Source organism: Eschrichtius robustus, chromosome 11, assembly GCF_028021215.1.
Source record: "Eschrichtius robustus isolate mEscRob2 chromosome 11, mEscRob2.pri, whole genome shotgun sequence".
NCBI lineage: Eukaryota > Metazoa > Chordata > Mammalia > Artiodactyla > Eschrichtiidae > Eschrichtius > Eschrichtius robustus.
Genome location: NC_090834.1, coordinates 36420188 through 36437020, shown reverse-complemented (window position 1 = coordinate 36437020; position 16833 = coordinate 36420188). Strand labels below are relative to the sequence as shown.

The following is a 16833-nucleotide window of genomic DNA, read 5'->3' as shown; positions in this document are numbered from 1 at the left end:
TGTTCAGATTTTCAAGAGCACATTGAAGAACTAAAGATTATTTCTGAAAAGTGAAAAAGATGACAACTCTCTGCTTGCTTGATAAGTCTTAAATTTCTAATAACAACAATACAAAGAGCATTTACTGAGCTCTGGTCATGTTCTTTACACTGTGCTAGGTGTTTTCTATATGTCATTTTATTCTATTCTCCTAGCAAACTTATGAGTTAAGTATTTTATTATTCTCTGGCTCTCCAAGGTTCCTTTCAACGGTAACACAATCAGATTCTAAAGTATCATCCAAATAGTATCAGCCCCAAGATTGAAAGTACTTACAAACACCTTTATTCTCCCATTTATATTTTAATTAACTTGTAACTTCTGTTCCATAAAAAAAAAAATTATCAACTTTTATGTTTTAGTTAATAACACTTTGGCCAGTACAACCATTTCCTGAGTTTTAATGAAGTGAAATCTCATGGTATTTTCTTAGACCGATAAAACATGAGCAACGATTGATTTCATTCTTATCTTTTTCCAAAAACCAAAAGCCTAAGGAGTTGAATAACCTGCTCAAGTGAAATAGTTAGTTAGTTTTATGTCTGGGACTAGAACTTAGTCCAATGTTTGTTGTTGTTTGTGTTTTGTTTTGTTTTGTTTTGCTATGCTGAAATAGCATATTTTTGCTTTGTGGATTCTATGTGGAATTTGAGATATAGACCCTACTTAGCATTATGAAAGTGAGGGTTTTTTTTGTAAAAATGTCATGTAAGTTGACTTAACAGGGACACAGCCACTCTCAAATAAACAGAACGAATGTTTTCACAGTCATTTATTAAGCATGCATATACCACTCCAGTGAGGCTTTGTCATCATGTCTTTCTTATAGCTCACATGTGGCCATGCACTTCACAATGACCCCATTTTGTACAAGTTGAAATATATGTAACATTCCCCAATATTTTGAATAATAGCTTTTATTAGTGCCTCAGCTGTAACAGTTTTCAAAGGAAAGAAGATTTGCTGCCTTTAGAGTGTGTATATGTTTAGTTTACCAAACAAAAGTTTCTTCAACTCTTAAAGAAGCATCTGAAAAATAAATTTAGACTCTATCCTGTAACAAAAATCACACCCAGGATCCTGTTACACTCAGTCTGGTCAGAGAGGATAACGTGACAGAAGGATAAATTCCAAAAATCAGTTCATATATTTTATTATTAGTCTATCATAGTTTTAATCAAGGCCAATCGTTTTAATAGAGACAACACATAAAAGCATCTCTTTCCACTAATTCCTAGCTCAATGATTTTAAACAAGTTTCTATAATCTTTTTAAGCCCCGGTACCATCTGCAACACCAGGATAAATAAAAGCACTTACTGCATAAGAATGCTGTGAGGATCAAATTAAATAACATGTATGAAGGGCTTTTGTACAGTACTTGGCATATAGTAAGCATTCATTAAATATCAATCATGATGATGATACTTCCAAGGACCTCTGGCTTGAAGAACCATTCCTGAAGTTAGGTCTAAGGGTGGTACTTAGTTTGTGAATTTATGGAGCTATCAAAACTACTTCAGACTAATACATTCAAATCAGTGAGTTTAATCAAGCAACCACCCTAATACATTAACTGCATACAATGCTTTTGTCTCAAGAAGGAAGAACTTCTCCTGGGTAGAGGTAAGATTAATGAAAGATGCCTCTTCTTTACCAAGTTTGGCATGAGAATCTATAATTTAAGCCTGCTCAATTGAAACAGTCAAATCAATCAAGGACCCATAAGTAAATTAAATAAATTAATATTTTATTATTAAATTTAAAATTTACTTAAAAAAATAAATTATGAATTCTTGTTGCCACAAACTTTTGCTAATTATTTTTACTCCATTTCCCGAACTGTGCACTATAGAAATTATTTTATTTTCATACCTGGAATTTGGGATAATTTCCATCAGTGCATCATGTTGAAAATTATACTGAATCTCCTGATTAGGTGTATTTGTTCGACATGACACAGCCTTTTTGACACAATATTCCATATACACTTCTGCCCTCCATATACCTTTTGAGAACCCCAGACAACATCTTGTTTCATAAGCACAAGGAACGCTGTCATCAGAAAGAGGATTGATGTTGCATTCATTTGTCTTAACATACCTAAAACAACTCTTTTCTAGCTCAGGCAAAACCAAAATAATTTTGTCCATATAATGCTTCTCTTTTCCACAGGTGGGAAAATCACTAGTGCTCAGTCAACCCTCCATACTCTCTCCATGTCCTCATCATCAGTAACGTTGCTTTTGGCATTGATGATTCCTTCAACCTCTTGGTGAAAACTACAGACTTAATTTCCTTTTCTTTGATTTAGCTTGATAACAACAGTGAATAGAGTGTAATGTAAGTGGAGACCCAGGACCTTGAGATAAGCGTTAAAAATTTGGAACCACTCATGGTGCACTTACAGGAGGTTGGGGGGAATATTACTTATCCGTCAGGTTTCTCTTTGGTTTTTGTAAATGGAGAGGACAGCTATTGGTCCAATAAAAATATGCAGATTGTATGTAATAAATTTTTGTAAGCAAAGGTAATTTCTGTCAAATGTATTCTTTACTTTTTTAGTATGTTGGAATTTGATTTTATATCTGATGACCCTGAGTGTGTGCCATCCATTTGTTAAGCAAGTGGTCTCTAGCAGATCTGTTTCAAACACAAATACAAAACTGAGAATGAAAAATTTGCTTAAGACTCCAAGTCTATTGTTTTTCATTTTTCCTTTGGCTGACTATTCCAATTGACAAAGCAGCAGGAGATATTAAAAAATACTTCAACTGCGTGGTCCATTATAGGATAAGTACACAAAAATTTCTCGAAAAATATTGTATGATTGCATCGTGAAAAAACAAAATTTGTCAATATGCTATTCTATATGCATCCCTAGAGCAAGTTATTAGGATAGGGAATAAGCCATTTACATTAGTGCAAGGTAAATAGTGAGTCCAAATGAACTGAAGTGCTATTGTTTTTCATCAAGTACTATGTTATCTAGCTGCAAATATAGTAAATGTTTATTTTTAATAACAAAATATAAAGTCACAAAAAATATATATATGATCACTAAAAGCTGCAGATACTGACATGCTGCCAAGGGTGCTAACTTGAAAATGAAATGAATATGGGACAAAGCTTCCCCATTACCCCACCCACTGCCAAAAAAGGTGTTGAATTAGGCCCAAAGTTTTCTTCTAACTGCAAATAATTTTAAGGACAATGAAAATCTGTTCTGCAAGTAACTTTGCATAGAGATAGTCTATGGATTAAAATGGTTCAAGCATAAAAAATGTTGATTTTTTTTAAAGAGTTCCATGCATCACATGCCATTAATAAAATCTTACCAACTATTAAAATAAAGAGAACCTCTTGGATAAATTGATTTTTTTTTAAATTAAGCAATGTGTGGAAACATGGCCTCAGTACAGGGGCTCAGCTAGTCCATCTAGCCATACACTGCTTAGGAGGTAATACCCATTTGCTCTTTGAGGACTCAACTTGAACCTAAGTGATCCTAGATAGTTGTTGGAAAGTGAGGTGAAAGTTTTCTATGTGATGATATTTTACAGATATTCTAACCAATATGAGAACGTGCCAGAGTTCACATTAGACCCAAGAAGATGCCTGAAGGGATAGTTATTGCAAAGTCATATGCCAAAAAATAGCCTGGAGAAACTACTGTTTTACAGGTGTTGTTAATATGAGAACAAAAGGTAGATTCTTTTCTTTTCCTTTATAAAATCTAAACTTGTTAATTCTATTCACATCTTTAACAGCAAGCAGAATGAAGCAGTATTGAGCTCAAACTGCCAGCTCTAGAGGTTAATCCTTGTAGAACCAGAAGAGCGATTGGAGTTTCTGTTCTGAACATCCTCAGAGATTGGGTTCAGAGACACAGAACCACTGTTTGTGTTGGTTACTCATCCTCTTTGGGTGGGTGGCGGGGGGGGCGGATTATGCCCAAGACAACCCTAAACAAACAAGAAGTGATTTAGAAGACTATTTTGGTTAATAGATTATTGTAGTAAATTACCACGGATGGTGAATATCAAAGCCTGTGAATGATGACAACCAAGTGGCCTTCCTTGAGTACCTCCTTTGGAGTGGGAGAGGCTGGACTTTGCATATAGAGGGATGGTAACTGTTTAGCAGGCAAAATATGAGTTCCCCTCAAGTATGGTATAGCTTGCAGGAGAAGATTGTGCATCTGAAAAAGATGCAGCAAGAATATTAAAGAATGGGCAATAACTTTTACTTCATATTTGTTGAATCAAATCATTTTCTTCGTTTTCCATGGTGTTTCATACTAGACTTAGTGGACTTCAAGAATTGAATTATTACTAAAACTCTTATAAAACAAAGCCCAATGAAATATAATGTCAATACACGGCAAATTCAAATTAACCAATATTTCTGACTAGCTGATGGATGGTGTATATCTGACAGAATATTTAAATAGAGAATGTCTGATGTATTCTTACAGGAATCAGCGATACTGGATGTTTTTATGCAACATGCACAGAATATGTATTTTGCATCATAAACCTATTAAAGATGGGTTTTAAAATGTTTATGTACTTATGTATTACATACTTGTTACTTTGTAGAAAGCAGAACAGCATTCCTTATCAAGGTACGTTATACTGAGTCAGCTTTTTCTTGGATGGAATAGTAACCACACAGTCTTAAATCACTAAACAGACTGTATTTTTATATAACGTCAGTTGAACTCTGAAGAAAAAAAGACTCCTCATAATTAAAAATTTCATGAAATTGAATGCCTTGCATACCCAAATGAAGGTACTGTGGACCCCATGTCAAACCATTAAATATATTGTATGCAGTCTGTATATATACTATATATAATGGTATATACCATGTGGAAGGCACAGTCAGGTAATAGTTCTGTGTACTGTTCTTGTAACATTAGATCTTTTTAATAAATAATTCTCTTTTTATTGTCTTTTATCTTCTCTCCTGTCAACTACATGAGTAACATTATTTTATGCAGTCCACAATATGCTCATAATTATGGTAGTGTTTTCACACTGAAAATATCACTATGTTAGGACTCTGCATGTTGTTATCACCCTAGGTTCAAAAATCTTTATAGAGGTCCATGGTAGTTCCAACTTGAAAACTGGAAGCTATGTCAAAGAGTAAACCAGCAAAGAAGCAAGTACAAATGAGATAAATTCAGAGTTAAACTCATGTTTATTTATTCTCAAGAAGAATCCATTAAATGAGTTTTGTAAACAGTTTATTAAATACATACTTCTGCTTTTTTAAGAGCAGTATATCCCAATCTATACCAGGTACAATTCTCATAGACAGAGTTTTTGTGCCAGCACTTCTGTGTTTTCTTAGTACCATGTATACGTCTCTATTATACCAGCAATCACATGATGTTACAATGATTTGTATATAAATATTTCTTCTCCACTATCTAGGAGATCCTCCAAGGGAGACTATATTATGTTCATCTTAGAATTTCTCTCATTAGTGCCGAGCATAATACCTAGTACATATCAAGTGAGCAATTGATTGGATTTAATTTCATGTTGGACTTTAAAATTTCCTTCAGAACAAGCTTCCAAAAGCCAGGGCCATCATCCAAATCACCCGGGAACCTAAAGCTCAGAGTCTGATTCAGTAGGTCAGAGACAAGGGAACTCTTATTTTCAAAATCTTCTCAAACACAAAATGATACAGCTCTATTGAAGGGAACTTGGCAATAACTAATAAAATTTTATATGGATTTACACTTTGACCTAGCAATCCCATGTCAAGGGATATGTTCCTAAGGTAGACTACAAAAAATATGCAATTTTAGGTGAATAAATAAGGTGCAGAACAGTGAGCATATGCTCCCTTTTGTGGAAGAAGTGGGAAAAATACAAACACATATTTGCTAATATTCTCTGAAAGAAATAATGGAAGAATAAACTAAAAACTAATAAAAATTGTTAGTTTCTAAGGAAGGGGAGAATTGGATGTGGGAACAAATATGCAAGGAAGCTCTTTCTCAATGTACTTGTTTCATAGTTTTGAGTTTGGAACTATATAAATGTTTTACATTAATTTAAAAATCAAACAAAAAGGAAAAAACAAAGCAACCTCCAAAAAATAAGAATAAATGGAAAATAAACTAACTATATATCAGTTAGGTGATTGAGAAGTTAAATTTTTTCTTTATAGAAGAATTATAACCACAAAGATAAGTATTTCAATTCAGTATTTTGACAGTATGGAACTGTCATGTCCCATGTCATGCCTCTAATGAGATGTACATACCAAGGACAAAACACACACACACACACACACACATCTTAATCTACATTCATTGGTCTTCTTGTGAGTAATATAATTAGTATAATTGTTTTTGAAATAGCCAGTATGTACATTTAAATGTTAAAATTATTAAAAGAGTATACTTTCAGAATAAAAGAATAGAGATACATACATATATAAAATAAAACCTGTAATCTTTGACTTAGAAATATCAGTATGAATTCATGGTTTATTTAACATTTTTCTTAAAAATGCCTGTTTATTAGCTTTGTTTACTGTAAAGGTTTATAAGAAAAATGAACACCTGTAATGGACAGATAATACAAATAATGAATAAACAGTGCACAAATTGTGGTTTCCAAATTCCATTCACCACTAAAAGAAACATTCTTGGGGAAATAGCTGATTTAAGGTCTCAGTAGGAATGTACAGGATAAGATTGGGACTCCTTATCGTGGTTATAAAGGCTATCATTTAAGTGGAGGCTTAATCACATCCCATTAGAAAAGACAGGATAACTTGAGCTCATAAAGAACAATGACAGCAATGAATTGAAACATGTATAATATCTAAAAATTTATTATTTCACACTAATAAATGCAAAATCATTGATTTTCTTTGCTGGATACAAGGTTCATCATTCTGCGAATTGCTATAAAATAAAAAAGGGAAAGAATTTAAGTCTCTATTTTGCCTTTCCTATAGGGACTGTGTTTCAGGACAATCAAATAATTCATGAAGGATAGCTCTACTTTACAAAATAATCACAGTTGGGCTTCCCTGGTGGCGCAGTGGTTGAGAATCTGCCTGCCAATGCAGGGGACACGGGTTCGTGCCCTGGTCTGGGAAGATCCCACATGCCGCGGAGCAACTAAGCCCGTGAGCCACAACTACTGAGCCTGCGCGTCTGGAGCCTGTGCTCCGCAACAAGAGAGGCCGCGATAGTGAGAGGCCCGCGCACCGCGATGAAGAGTGGCCCCCGCTTGCCACAACTAGAGAAAGCCCTCGCACAGAAACGAAGACCCAACACAGCCAAAAAATAAAATAAAATAAATAATTAAAAAAAAAAAAAGTCTAAAAAAAAAAAAAAAGCATTTGACAAAATCTAACACCCTTTCATGACAAAAATACTAAAAGTCTAGGAATAGAAAGGAACTTCCTCAATTTGATAAAGGGTAAAAAAAACCAAAAAACAAAAAAAACCAAAATAATCACAGTTAATAAACGTAAAAGGAGTCATAGAATTAAAAAATAACAAATACTTTACTCAGGCAATGATTATTAGTAGATGTTGAAACCATTAAGTAAAGTGCTGATGAAGAACATTTCAGTAGAAATACCAGTCTGCCTTCATCTGAACCCACTGATTTTTACATCATTGAAAGGAAGACACACAGACATTTAGTACATCCTGATATGATAGAATGAGATGTACACAGCACTACATCTTATTTCTTTTAATAAAAGAAACTTTTGTTCTTAGAAAAATATATATCATGCCACATTGTTGTGTTCTACTTTGTTTTCCAATATTTATGTAACAGTAATAATACTGTCATATCTTTATAAAATATATAGTGATTCATAAATATGCAAGAATAAATTTTTATATTCAAATACATTAAATGGATCAAAATAAAATTCACTGAATAGCTGGCTGTTCCCACCATAAAACTGAACTTCAGTTTTAATAAGCAAATTAATTACTCCTTATGTTGGCATTTCAACGTTATATAATAGAGGAGTAGCAATATCTTCTTGACCTGAATGTTAGAGTATAGTAAAAGAAGTTAGCAACCGAAGTTTTATCAGCATGTGATTCAGCTGTAGCATAACACAAGTATTCTGCGATGGCCAATTTCCTATTTTTATTGCTTCATCTATTTTCTAGTTTTGAATTAAAACCATGACAGTTACCAGAAAAATGCTACCTGTGGCTAAACATCTGTGATTTCTGTGACATATTACATCGGTGATCTCTGTGGCATATTACATATTAACCTCTGACAAGAACGAATAACTACTTAAAAGACCATCACTACAATACTTTAGAAATATTCCAATGCTAAACATTATCTATGTGACAAAAACCGGCTCTCCAAAACCCATTTACCTCTCTCCCCAGGAATACAGCTAAACCTTATTTCCCAGCCTCTCTTTAAGTTAAGTATGGTCAACTGAAGTTTCAGCTAATGGAAAGTAATGGAAGTTATGTGTGCTCTCTAGCAGTATCCTAACTCATACAGCTTAGGTTTTGCTTTCTAGGAATAACATCATTTTGCTGAAGCATGGATCTTTTCATAAGGTAAAAAAATAAATATTGCTTAAAATTATATTTTAAAATTATCATGAGTTTCTATACCAAACGTACCATATGTATCTCTCCTGACTCCCTTGGCCTCACATACCTCCCAGCCCTAGGATGCTTGCTCCACCTGAGCTGCCACCCAACTGACTAACTCCCTTCGTGTCCACTCAGTTCCACTGCATGGGCCCAACAAACACCTTGACCTAAGGCACCAGGTACTACCATTTGTTTGCCACTCTCAGAGCTAGGCCAACCAAGCACACCTCTAAGATTCTGGTCCCTCTCACAACTCCTGTATGCAGATAAAATATCACAGTGCAGGACATAGAATCTGGCTTCCCAACTAGTTCCTAAAAGTTTCAGATGATGCAGAAAAGAAGTGCAAAAAACTAATTCCTAGGGATGAACATTGACCAATGGTAAATAAAAGAAAATGGAGCTAGACAGATGTACTTACTCCCTTCTTTTCTCTCTTATGGATGTTCCAAAGCATGATTTTTTTGTAAAGCCTTTCTGAAGACTCCCACATGGCCACACAGATGTGTTTGGCAAGGATATGTCTCCAGCAAAGCTTAGCGTAAAGCAAAAACCTTAGTAAACATTATCTTACCTTGCTTCTCACTCTTTCCTGCTTCGCTTTCTATTTCCCTTACTCGTGCTGCCCTGAGATTGCACCAAAATCTATTTACTGAGGAACCTGGGCTGAGACAGTTTCTATTATCCATTAAAGGGAACCATGGCTGCTTGAAGAAATAGTTGATTTGAGGTTGGGGACAAAAGTTGTACAAAATAAGCCTGCATTGTCTAGTAGTTCCAGAAAGCAATGGGGTCATGATAAATGGACACAGGATCCATCGTGAAAATGTTTCCAGTGGAACATGTTAAATAAATAAGATTTGGAAACACCATTTTGCAACCCCTAGTGAAATATTGATCCAGGCAGCATTTATCAATGGATGCTAAAACAAACCCTTGCAAGAACTGTTGATAAGGAATCTGACATCAGATAACCAACACATGAACCTACCAATTTATTTTAACATCATTAAATTGGGACAGTCTTTCATTGTTGGCCATTTGATGTGATGTAATATGAAATATATAATACTTCAATGAAGATTTCTTGATTAAAAAAAAAAAAAACCTGATTCCTGAAAGTAATCAACTTCCATATCTAAGTCGGTTGAAAAACACATAAGGAATAGAAAAAATCTGTTATATGAGACCATGAAAAAGTAATTGGTCAAATCTGGAACGCTGAACACTCTTGAGGTTAATAGTCATGTTTATTTGAGAGATCAATAACATGATGGGAAAGAAGGGAAGGAATGGGGGTTCCTTGTTAAATAAAACTTAAGAAATGGAATAAAATGCAAAGACATTGTTCAAATTATGATCCAAATAAATCATTCATAATAAGTGATATTTGTTTAAAAACTAGAAAAAACGTAATGTGGTCTAGATAGAATATGATATACTATTGATAATTTCTTTAGATATGACAATGTATTGTAGTTATTTTAGATAATTTTTTTGAAAAAGATATGACATGACACGATGGCAAGGATTTAAATTATTTATTTACTTATTTAAATTGCGATATAGTTGATATATAATATTATGTTAGTTTCATCACATTTGCATACATTATAGAATGATCACCACAATAAGTCTGTCCCATCTGTTCCCATACAGTTATTATAATATTGCTGACCATATACCTTATGCTATATATTACAACCCCATGACTTATTTATTATATAGTTGAGGTTTGTATCACTTCATCCTCTTCACCTATTTCACACCCCCACAAACTCTCCCTTCTGGCTACCACAAATTTGTTCTCTGCATCTATGAGTCTATTTTTGTTTCATTTTGTTTGTTGGTTTGTTTTGTTTTTATAATTGCATATATGAGATTGTGTCGTATTTGTCTTTCTTGGTCTGACTTATTTCACTTAGCATAACATCCTCTAGATTTATCCACATTGTCACAAATGGCAACATTTCACTTTTTATGACTGAGTAATATTCCATTGTGTAAATATACTACATCTTCTTTTTCCATTTGTCTATTGATGAACATTTAGGTAGTTTCCATACCTTGGCTATTGTAAACAATGCTGCAATACACATTAGAGAGCATACACCTTTTAAAATTAGTGTTTTTGTTATTTTGGGTAAATGTCCAGAAGTAAAGTTAATGAATCATATGGCAGTTCTATTTTTAAATATTTTAGGAACATCCATACTGTCTTCCATTATGGCTGCACCAACTTATAATCTCACAAACAGCACACAAGTGTTCCCTTTTCTCCACAACCTCACCAATACTTATTACTTGCCATCTTTTAGATGATGTCTATTCTGAAAGGTGTAAGGTGGTACTTCATCGTGGTTTTGATTTGCGTTTCCCTCGTGATTAATAATGTTTAGCATCTTTTTATGTGTCTGTTGGCCATCTGTATATTTTCTTTAGAAAAATGTCTATTCAGATACTCTCTCCATTTTTTTAATCATGCTGTTTGTTCTTTTGATGTTGAGTTGTATGAGTTATTTGTATATTTTTTTATATTAACACCTCATCAGATATACTGTTTGCAAATATATTCTCCCATTCAGTAGGTGGCATTTTTGTTTGGTTGATAGCTTCTTTCACTGTGTAAAAACTTTTTAGACTGATGCAGTCCTTTGTTAATTTTGCTTTTGTTTTCTTTGCTGGAGAAGACATATCCAAAAAAAACTATTGCTAAGACTGATGTCAAAGATATTTCAAGAATATTTGTGGTTTCAGGTCTTACACTTGTCTTTAATCCATTTTGAGTTTCTTATTGTATATGTCCTGAGAAAGCAGTGCAGTTTGATTCTTTTCCATGTAGCTGTCCAGTTTTCACAACACCATTTGTTGAAGAGGTTGTCTTTTCCCATTGTATATTCTTGCCTCCTTTGTCATAGATTAATTGCCCATATGTGCATCAATTTATTTCTGTGGTCCCTATTTTGTTCCATTGACCTATTTGTCTATTTTTGTGCCAGTAAAATACTCTTTTTGTTACTGTAGATTTGTAGTATACTTTGAAATCAGAGAGCATAATACCCCTAGCTTTTTCTTCTTTCTCAAGATTGCTTTGGCTATCAGGGTATTTTGTGTTTCCATACAAATTTTAGAATTATTTGTTCTACTTCTGTGAAAAATGTCACTGATATTTTGATAGAGATTACATTGAATCTGTAGATTGCCTTGAGTTTTATAGTCATTTTAAAATTATTAATTATATCAGTCATGAGCATGGTATATCTTTCTATTTGTTTGTATAATTTTCAATTTCTGCCATCAATATCTTATAGTTCTCCAAGTATCAGTCTTTTACCTCCTTGGCTAGATTTACTCCTAAGCATTTTATTCTCATTGATGCAATGTAAATGGGACTGTTTTCTTAATTTCTTTTCCTGATAGTTCTTTGTTAGTGTATAGAAACTCAACAGATTTCGGTAAATTAATCTTGCATCTTGTAACTTTACTAAATTAATTTATTAGTTCTATTAGTTTTTTAGTGGTATCTTTAGAATTTTCTACATATAGTATCATGTCATCTGCAAACAGTGACAGTTTTACTTCTTCCTTTCCAAATTGAATTCCTTTTATTTCTTTTTCTTGTCTGATTGCTGTGCCTTCCAAAACTATGTTGAATAAAAGAGGTGAAAGTGGGCATCCTTGTCTTGTTCCTGACCTTAGAGGAAATACTTTTAGCTTTTCACCATTGATGAAGATGTTGGTTATAGGTCTTTCATATATGGCATTTATTATGTTGAAGTGTATTCCCTTATACCCACTCTGTTGAGAGTTTTTATCATAAATATATGTTGAATTTTGCCACATGCCTTTTCTGCATCTATTGAGATGATCACATGATTTTTATTCTTCAGTTTGTTAGCTTGGTGTATCACACTGAATGATTTGTGGACATTGAACCATCCTTAAATCACTAGGATAAATCCAAATTAATCATGGTGTATGATCTTTTAAATGTATTGTTGAATCTGTTCACTAATATTTTGTTGAGGATTTCTGCATCTGTGTTCATCACTGATACTGGCCTGTAATTTTCTTGTTTTGTGGTGTCTTTCTCTGGTTTTTGCATCAGAGTGATGCTGGACTGTTAGAATGAATTCAAAGGCATTTTTCTTCTTCAATTTTGGAATACTTTAAAGAGTGTTAACTCTTCTTTAAATGTTTGGTAGAATTCAACTGTGAACATGTCTGGTCCTCCACTTTTGTTTATTGAGAGATTTTTACATTATTATTATTGATTGAATTTAATCAGTGATACTTGATCTGTTTATATATTTTCTATTTCTTCCTGATTCACTCTTAGGAGAATGTATGTTTCCAGAAATGTATCCATTTCTTCTCGGCTGTCCATTTTAAAAGCATATAATTACTGACAGTAATCTTTTATGATCCTTCATATTTCTGTGCTGTTGGTTGTAACTTATCCTCTTTTATTCTGAAATTATGTATTTGGGCCCTCTCTCTTTTTTCTTGATAAATCTGGCTAAAGGTTTAATTTTATTTATCTTTCAAAAAACTAGCTCCTACTTTCATTGATCTTTTTTATTTCTTTTAGTCTTTATTTCATTTTTTCTGCTCTAATCTTTATGATTTTTTTTTCCTTCTACTACATTTGGATTTTTTATTCTCCTTTATCTAGTCCCTTTAGATGTAAGGTTAGGTTGTTTATTTGAGATTTTTCTTATTTCCTGAGGTAAGCTTGAAGTGCTACAAAATTCCCTCTTAGAACTGCTTTTGCTGACTCCCATAGGTTTTGAATCGTGTTTTCATTTTCATTTGTCTCCAGGTATTTTCTTATTTCCTCACTGATTTTTGTGGTAGTAGTAAACAAGCATATTGTGTAGTCTCCACTTGTTTTGCAGGTTTTTTCTTGTTGTTGATTTCTAGTCTCATAGAGTTGTAGTCAGAAAAGATACTTGATATTATTTCAATTGTCTTAAATTTACTGAGACTTATTTTGTGGCTTAGCATGTTATCTATCCTAAAGAATGTTCCATGGGCACTGAGAAAAATGTGTATTCTGCTGCTTTTGGATAAAATGTTCTATATATATCTATTAAATTCATCTGATCTAATGTGTCATTAAAGGCCAGTGTTTCCTTGTTGATTTTCTCTGTAGATGATCTATCCACTGATGTAAGTGGGGTATTAAAGTCCCCTACTACCATTGTATTATTGTCAATATCTCCCTTTATGTTTGTCAATATTGTTTTATGTATTTAAGTGTTTGTATATTGTATGCATAGATATTTACAAGTGTTACATCCTCTTTTTGGATTGATCCCTTTATCATTACATAATGCCCTTCTTTGTCTCTTGTTACAGTCTTTGTTTTAAAGTCTATTTTGTCTGATATAAGTATCACTACCCAGTTTTCTTTCATTTCCATTCGCATGGAACACCTTTTTCCATCCTCTCACTTTAAGTTTGTGAGTGTTTTTAGATCTGAAGTGAGTCTCTTGTAAGCAGCATATAGATCAGTCACTTATTTAAATCCATTCAGCCACTCTCTGTTTTTTTGTTTTTGCTTTTTTAAAATATGGAACGCTTCACGAACCCGCGTGTCATCCTGGTGCAGGGGCCACGCTAATCTTCTCTGTATTGCTCCAACCCCAGTATATGCGCTGCCGAAGCGAGGACCACTCTCTGTTTTTTGATTGGAGAATTTAGTCCATTTACATTTAAAGTAATTATTCACAGGCATGTATTTATTGCCATTTTGTTAAGTGTTTCAGTCTTTTTGTGTTCTTTTTTGTTCTTTTCTTCTTTTGCTCTCTTTCCTTGTGATTTGATAACTGTCCTTAGTGTTATGTTTGGATTCCTTTCTCTTCTTTGTGCATATATCTATCATAAGGGTTTTTAAAATAAATTTATTTATTTATTTATATTTAGTTGTGTTGGATCTTCATTGCTGCGCCCAGCTTTTCTCTGTTTGTGGTGAGTGGGGACTACTCTTCACTTTGGTGCATGGGTTTCTCATTGCAGTGGATTCTCTTGTTGTGGAGCATGGGCTCTAGGCATGCCGGCTTCAGTAGTTGTGGCACATGTGCTCAGTAGTTGTGGCTTGCAGGCTCTAGTGTGCAGGCTCAGTAGTTGTGACACACAGGCTTAGTTGCTCCATGGCATGTGGGACCTTCCCAGGCCAGGGCTCAAACCTGTGTCCCCTGCATTGACAGGCAGTTGCTTAACAACTGTGCCACCAGGGAAGTCCCATAAGTTTTTGTTATGTGGTTACTATGAGGTTCACATATAACAACTTATATCTATATGTGGTTATATTAAGAAGACAATCACTTGACTTCAAACAACCCTGTATTCTTAACAACCCCCCAACATTTAATGTTTTTGACATCACATTTTACCTCTTTTTTTTGTTCATATCCTTTAGCTACTTTTGTCTCTTAACCTTCTTACTAGCATTATAAGTGGTTGATCTACTTATAATCTATAAGTAGATCTAAACCTTTGATCTATACCTTACTGTATATTTGCCTTAATGAACGAGATTTTCCTTTCATAATTTTGATATTTCTAGCTGTGGTCTGTTCTTTCTCACTTAGAGAAGTCCTTTTAACATCTCTTGTAAAGTTGGTTTAGTGGTTCTGAACTCTTTCTTTTGCTTGTCTGTAAATCTCATTATCTCTCCTTCAAATACAAATGATAGCCTTGCTGGTTAGAGTATTCTTTGCTGTAGGTTTTTTTCTTTCATTACTTTAAATATATTATGCCACTCCCTTTTGGTTTGTAAATGTTAGTGCTGAAAAGTCAACTGATATGCTTATAGGAATTTCTTTGCACATAACTAGTTTCTTTTCTCCTGCTGCTTTTAAGATTCCCTCTTTATCTTTAATTTTTGATATTTTAATTATAATGTGTCTTGATGTGAACTTCTTTGGGTTCATCTCATTTAGGACTTTCTGTCTTTCCTGGACCTGGATGTCTGTTTCCTTTCCCATATTTGAGAAGTTTTCAGCTACTATATCTTCAAGTAAATTATCTAGTCCTTTCCCTCTCTTTTCTCCTTCTGTAAACTTTAGAACGTAAATGTTGGTATGTTTGATATTATCTCAGAGATCTCTCAAACTATCCTCATTTAAATTTTTTTTTTCTCTTTCCTATTCAGCTAAGGTGATTCCCACTACTCTGTCTTCCAGTTTGCTGATCCATTTTTCAGCATCATCTAATCTGCTATTGATTTCTTCTAGCATATATATATTAAAAGAATAATAAAGGAATACTATGAACAACTCTATGTCCACAAATTTGGTAACCTAGATGAAATGGATCAACTCCTTGAAAAACACAATTTTTCAAAACTTATACAGGAAGAAATAGACTATCTAAATAGACCAATATCTATTAAAGATATTGAATCAATAATTAATAACCTTCCCAAACGAAAAGCACCAGGCCCAGATGGGTTCACTGGTGAATTCTACCAAACGTTTAAGGAATACGTTTTACCAATGCTCTACAATTTCTTTTCAGAGAATAGAAGCCAAGGGAATACTTCTGAATTTATTCTATGAGACCAGAATCACCCTGATACCAAAACCAGACAAAGATATTACAAGGAAAAAAAAACTGGAAACCAATATCTCTCGTGAACATAGATACAAAATCTTCAACAAAGTATTAGCAAATAGACTCCAACAATATATAAAAAGAATTTACTCCATCATCAAGTATGATTTATCCCTGGTATACAAGGCTGAGTCGACCTTCAAAAATCAGTTAATGTAATTCATCACATCAACAGGCTAAAAAATAAAAATCACATGATCATATTAATAGATGCAGAAATAGCATTTGACAAAAATCCAACACCCATTCATTATAAAAACTCAGTAAAGTAGGATTAGAGAGTAACTTCTTCAACTTGATACATAATATCTACAAAAAAATCTAGAGTTGACATCATCATTAATGATAAGAAACTAGATTTCCCTTATGATTTGGAGCCAGGTAAAGAAAACCCCTCCCACTACCCCCTTTCAATATCATACTGGAAGTCCTAACTAATATAATAAGACAAGAAAAGGAAATAAAATGTATACATATTGGGAAAGAAGAAATGAAATTTTCTTTGTTCGAGCATGACATGATCATTTATGTAGAAAATCTAAAATA

General features: G+C 33.5%; 1 protein-coding gene and 1 non-coding gene across 2 annotated transcripts in view; one reads left to right on the top strand and one right to left on the bottom strand.

Moving 5' to 3' along the window:
- CNTN5 (contactin 5) overlaps window positions 1-2317 on the top strand; it is a 1372019-nt gene extending 1369702 nt beyond the window's left edge. Inside the window, exon 25 of the mRNA XM_068554615.1 lies at window positions 2214-2317. Coding sequence (XP_068410716.1) covers window positions 2214-2317 — 104 coding nt within the window. The remainder of the gene's footprint in view (window positions 1-2213) is intronic.
- Window positions 2318-14236: 11919 nt separating this feature from the next.
- On the bottom strand, window positions 14237-14339 carry LOC137772773 (U6 spliceosomal RNA). The gene has a single exon (XR_011075575.1). It is a non-coding gene; the product is annotated as a U6 spliceosomal RNA (small nuclear RNA).
- Between the last annotated feature and the right edge of the window lie 2494 nt (window positions 14340-16833).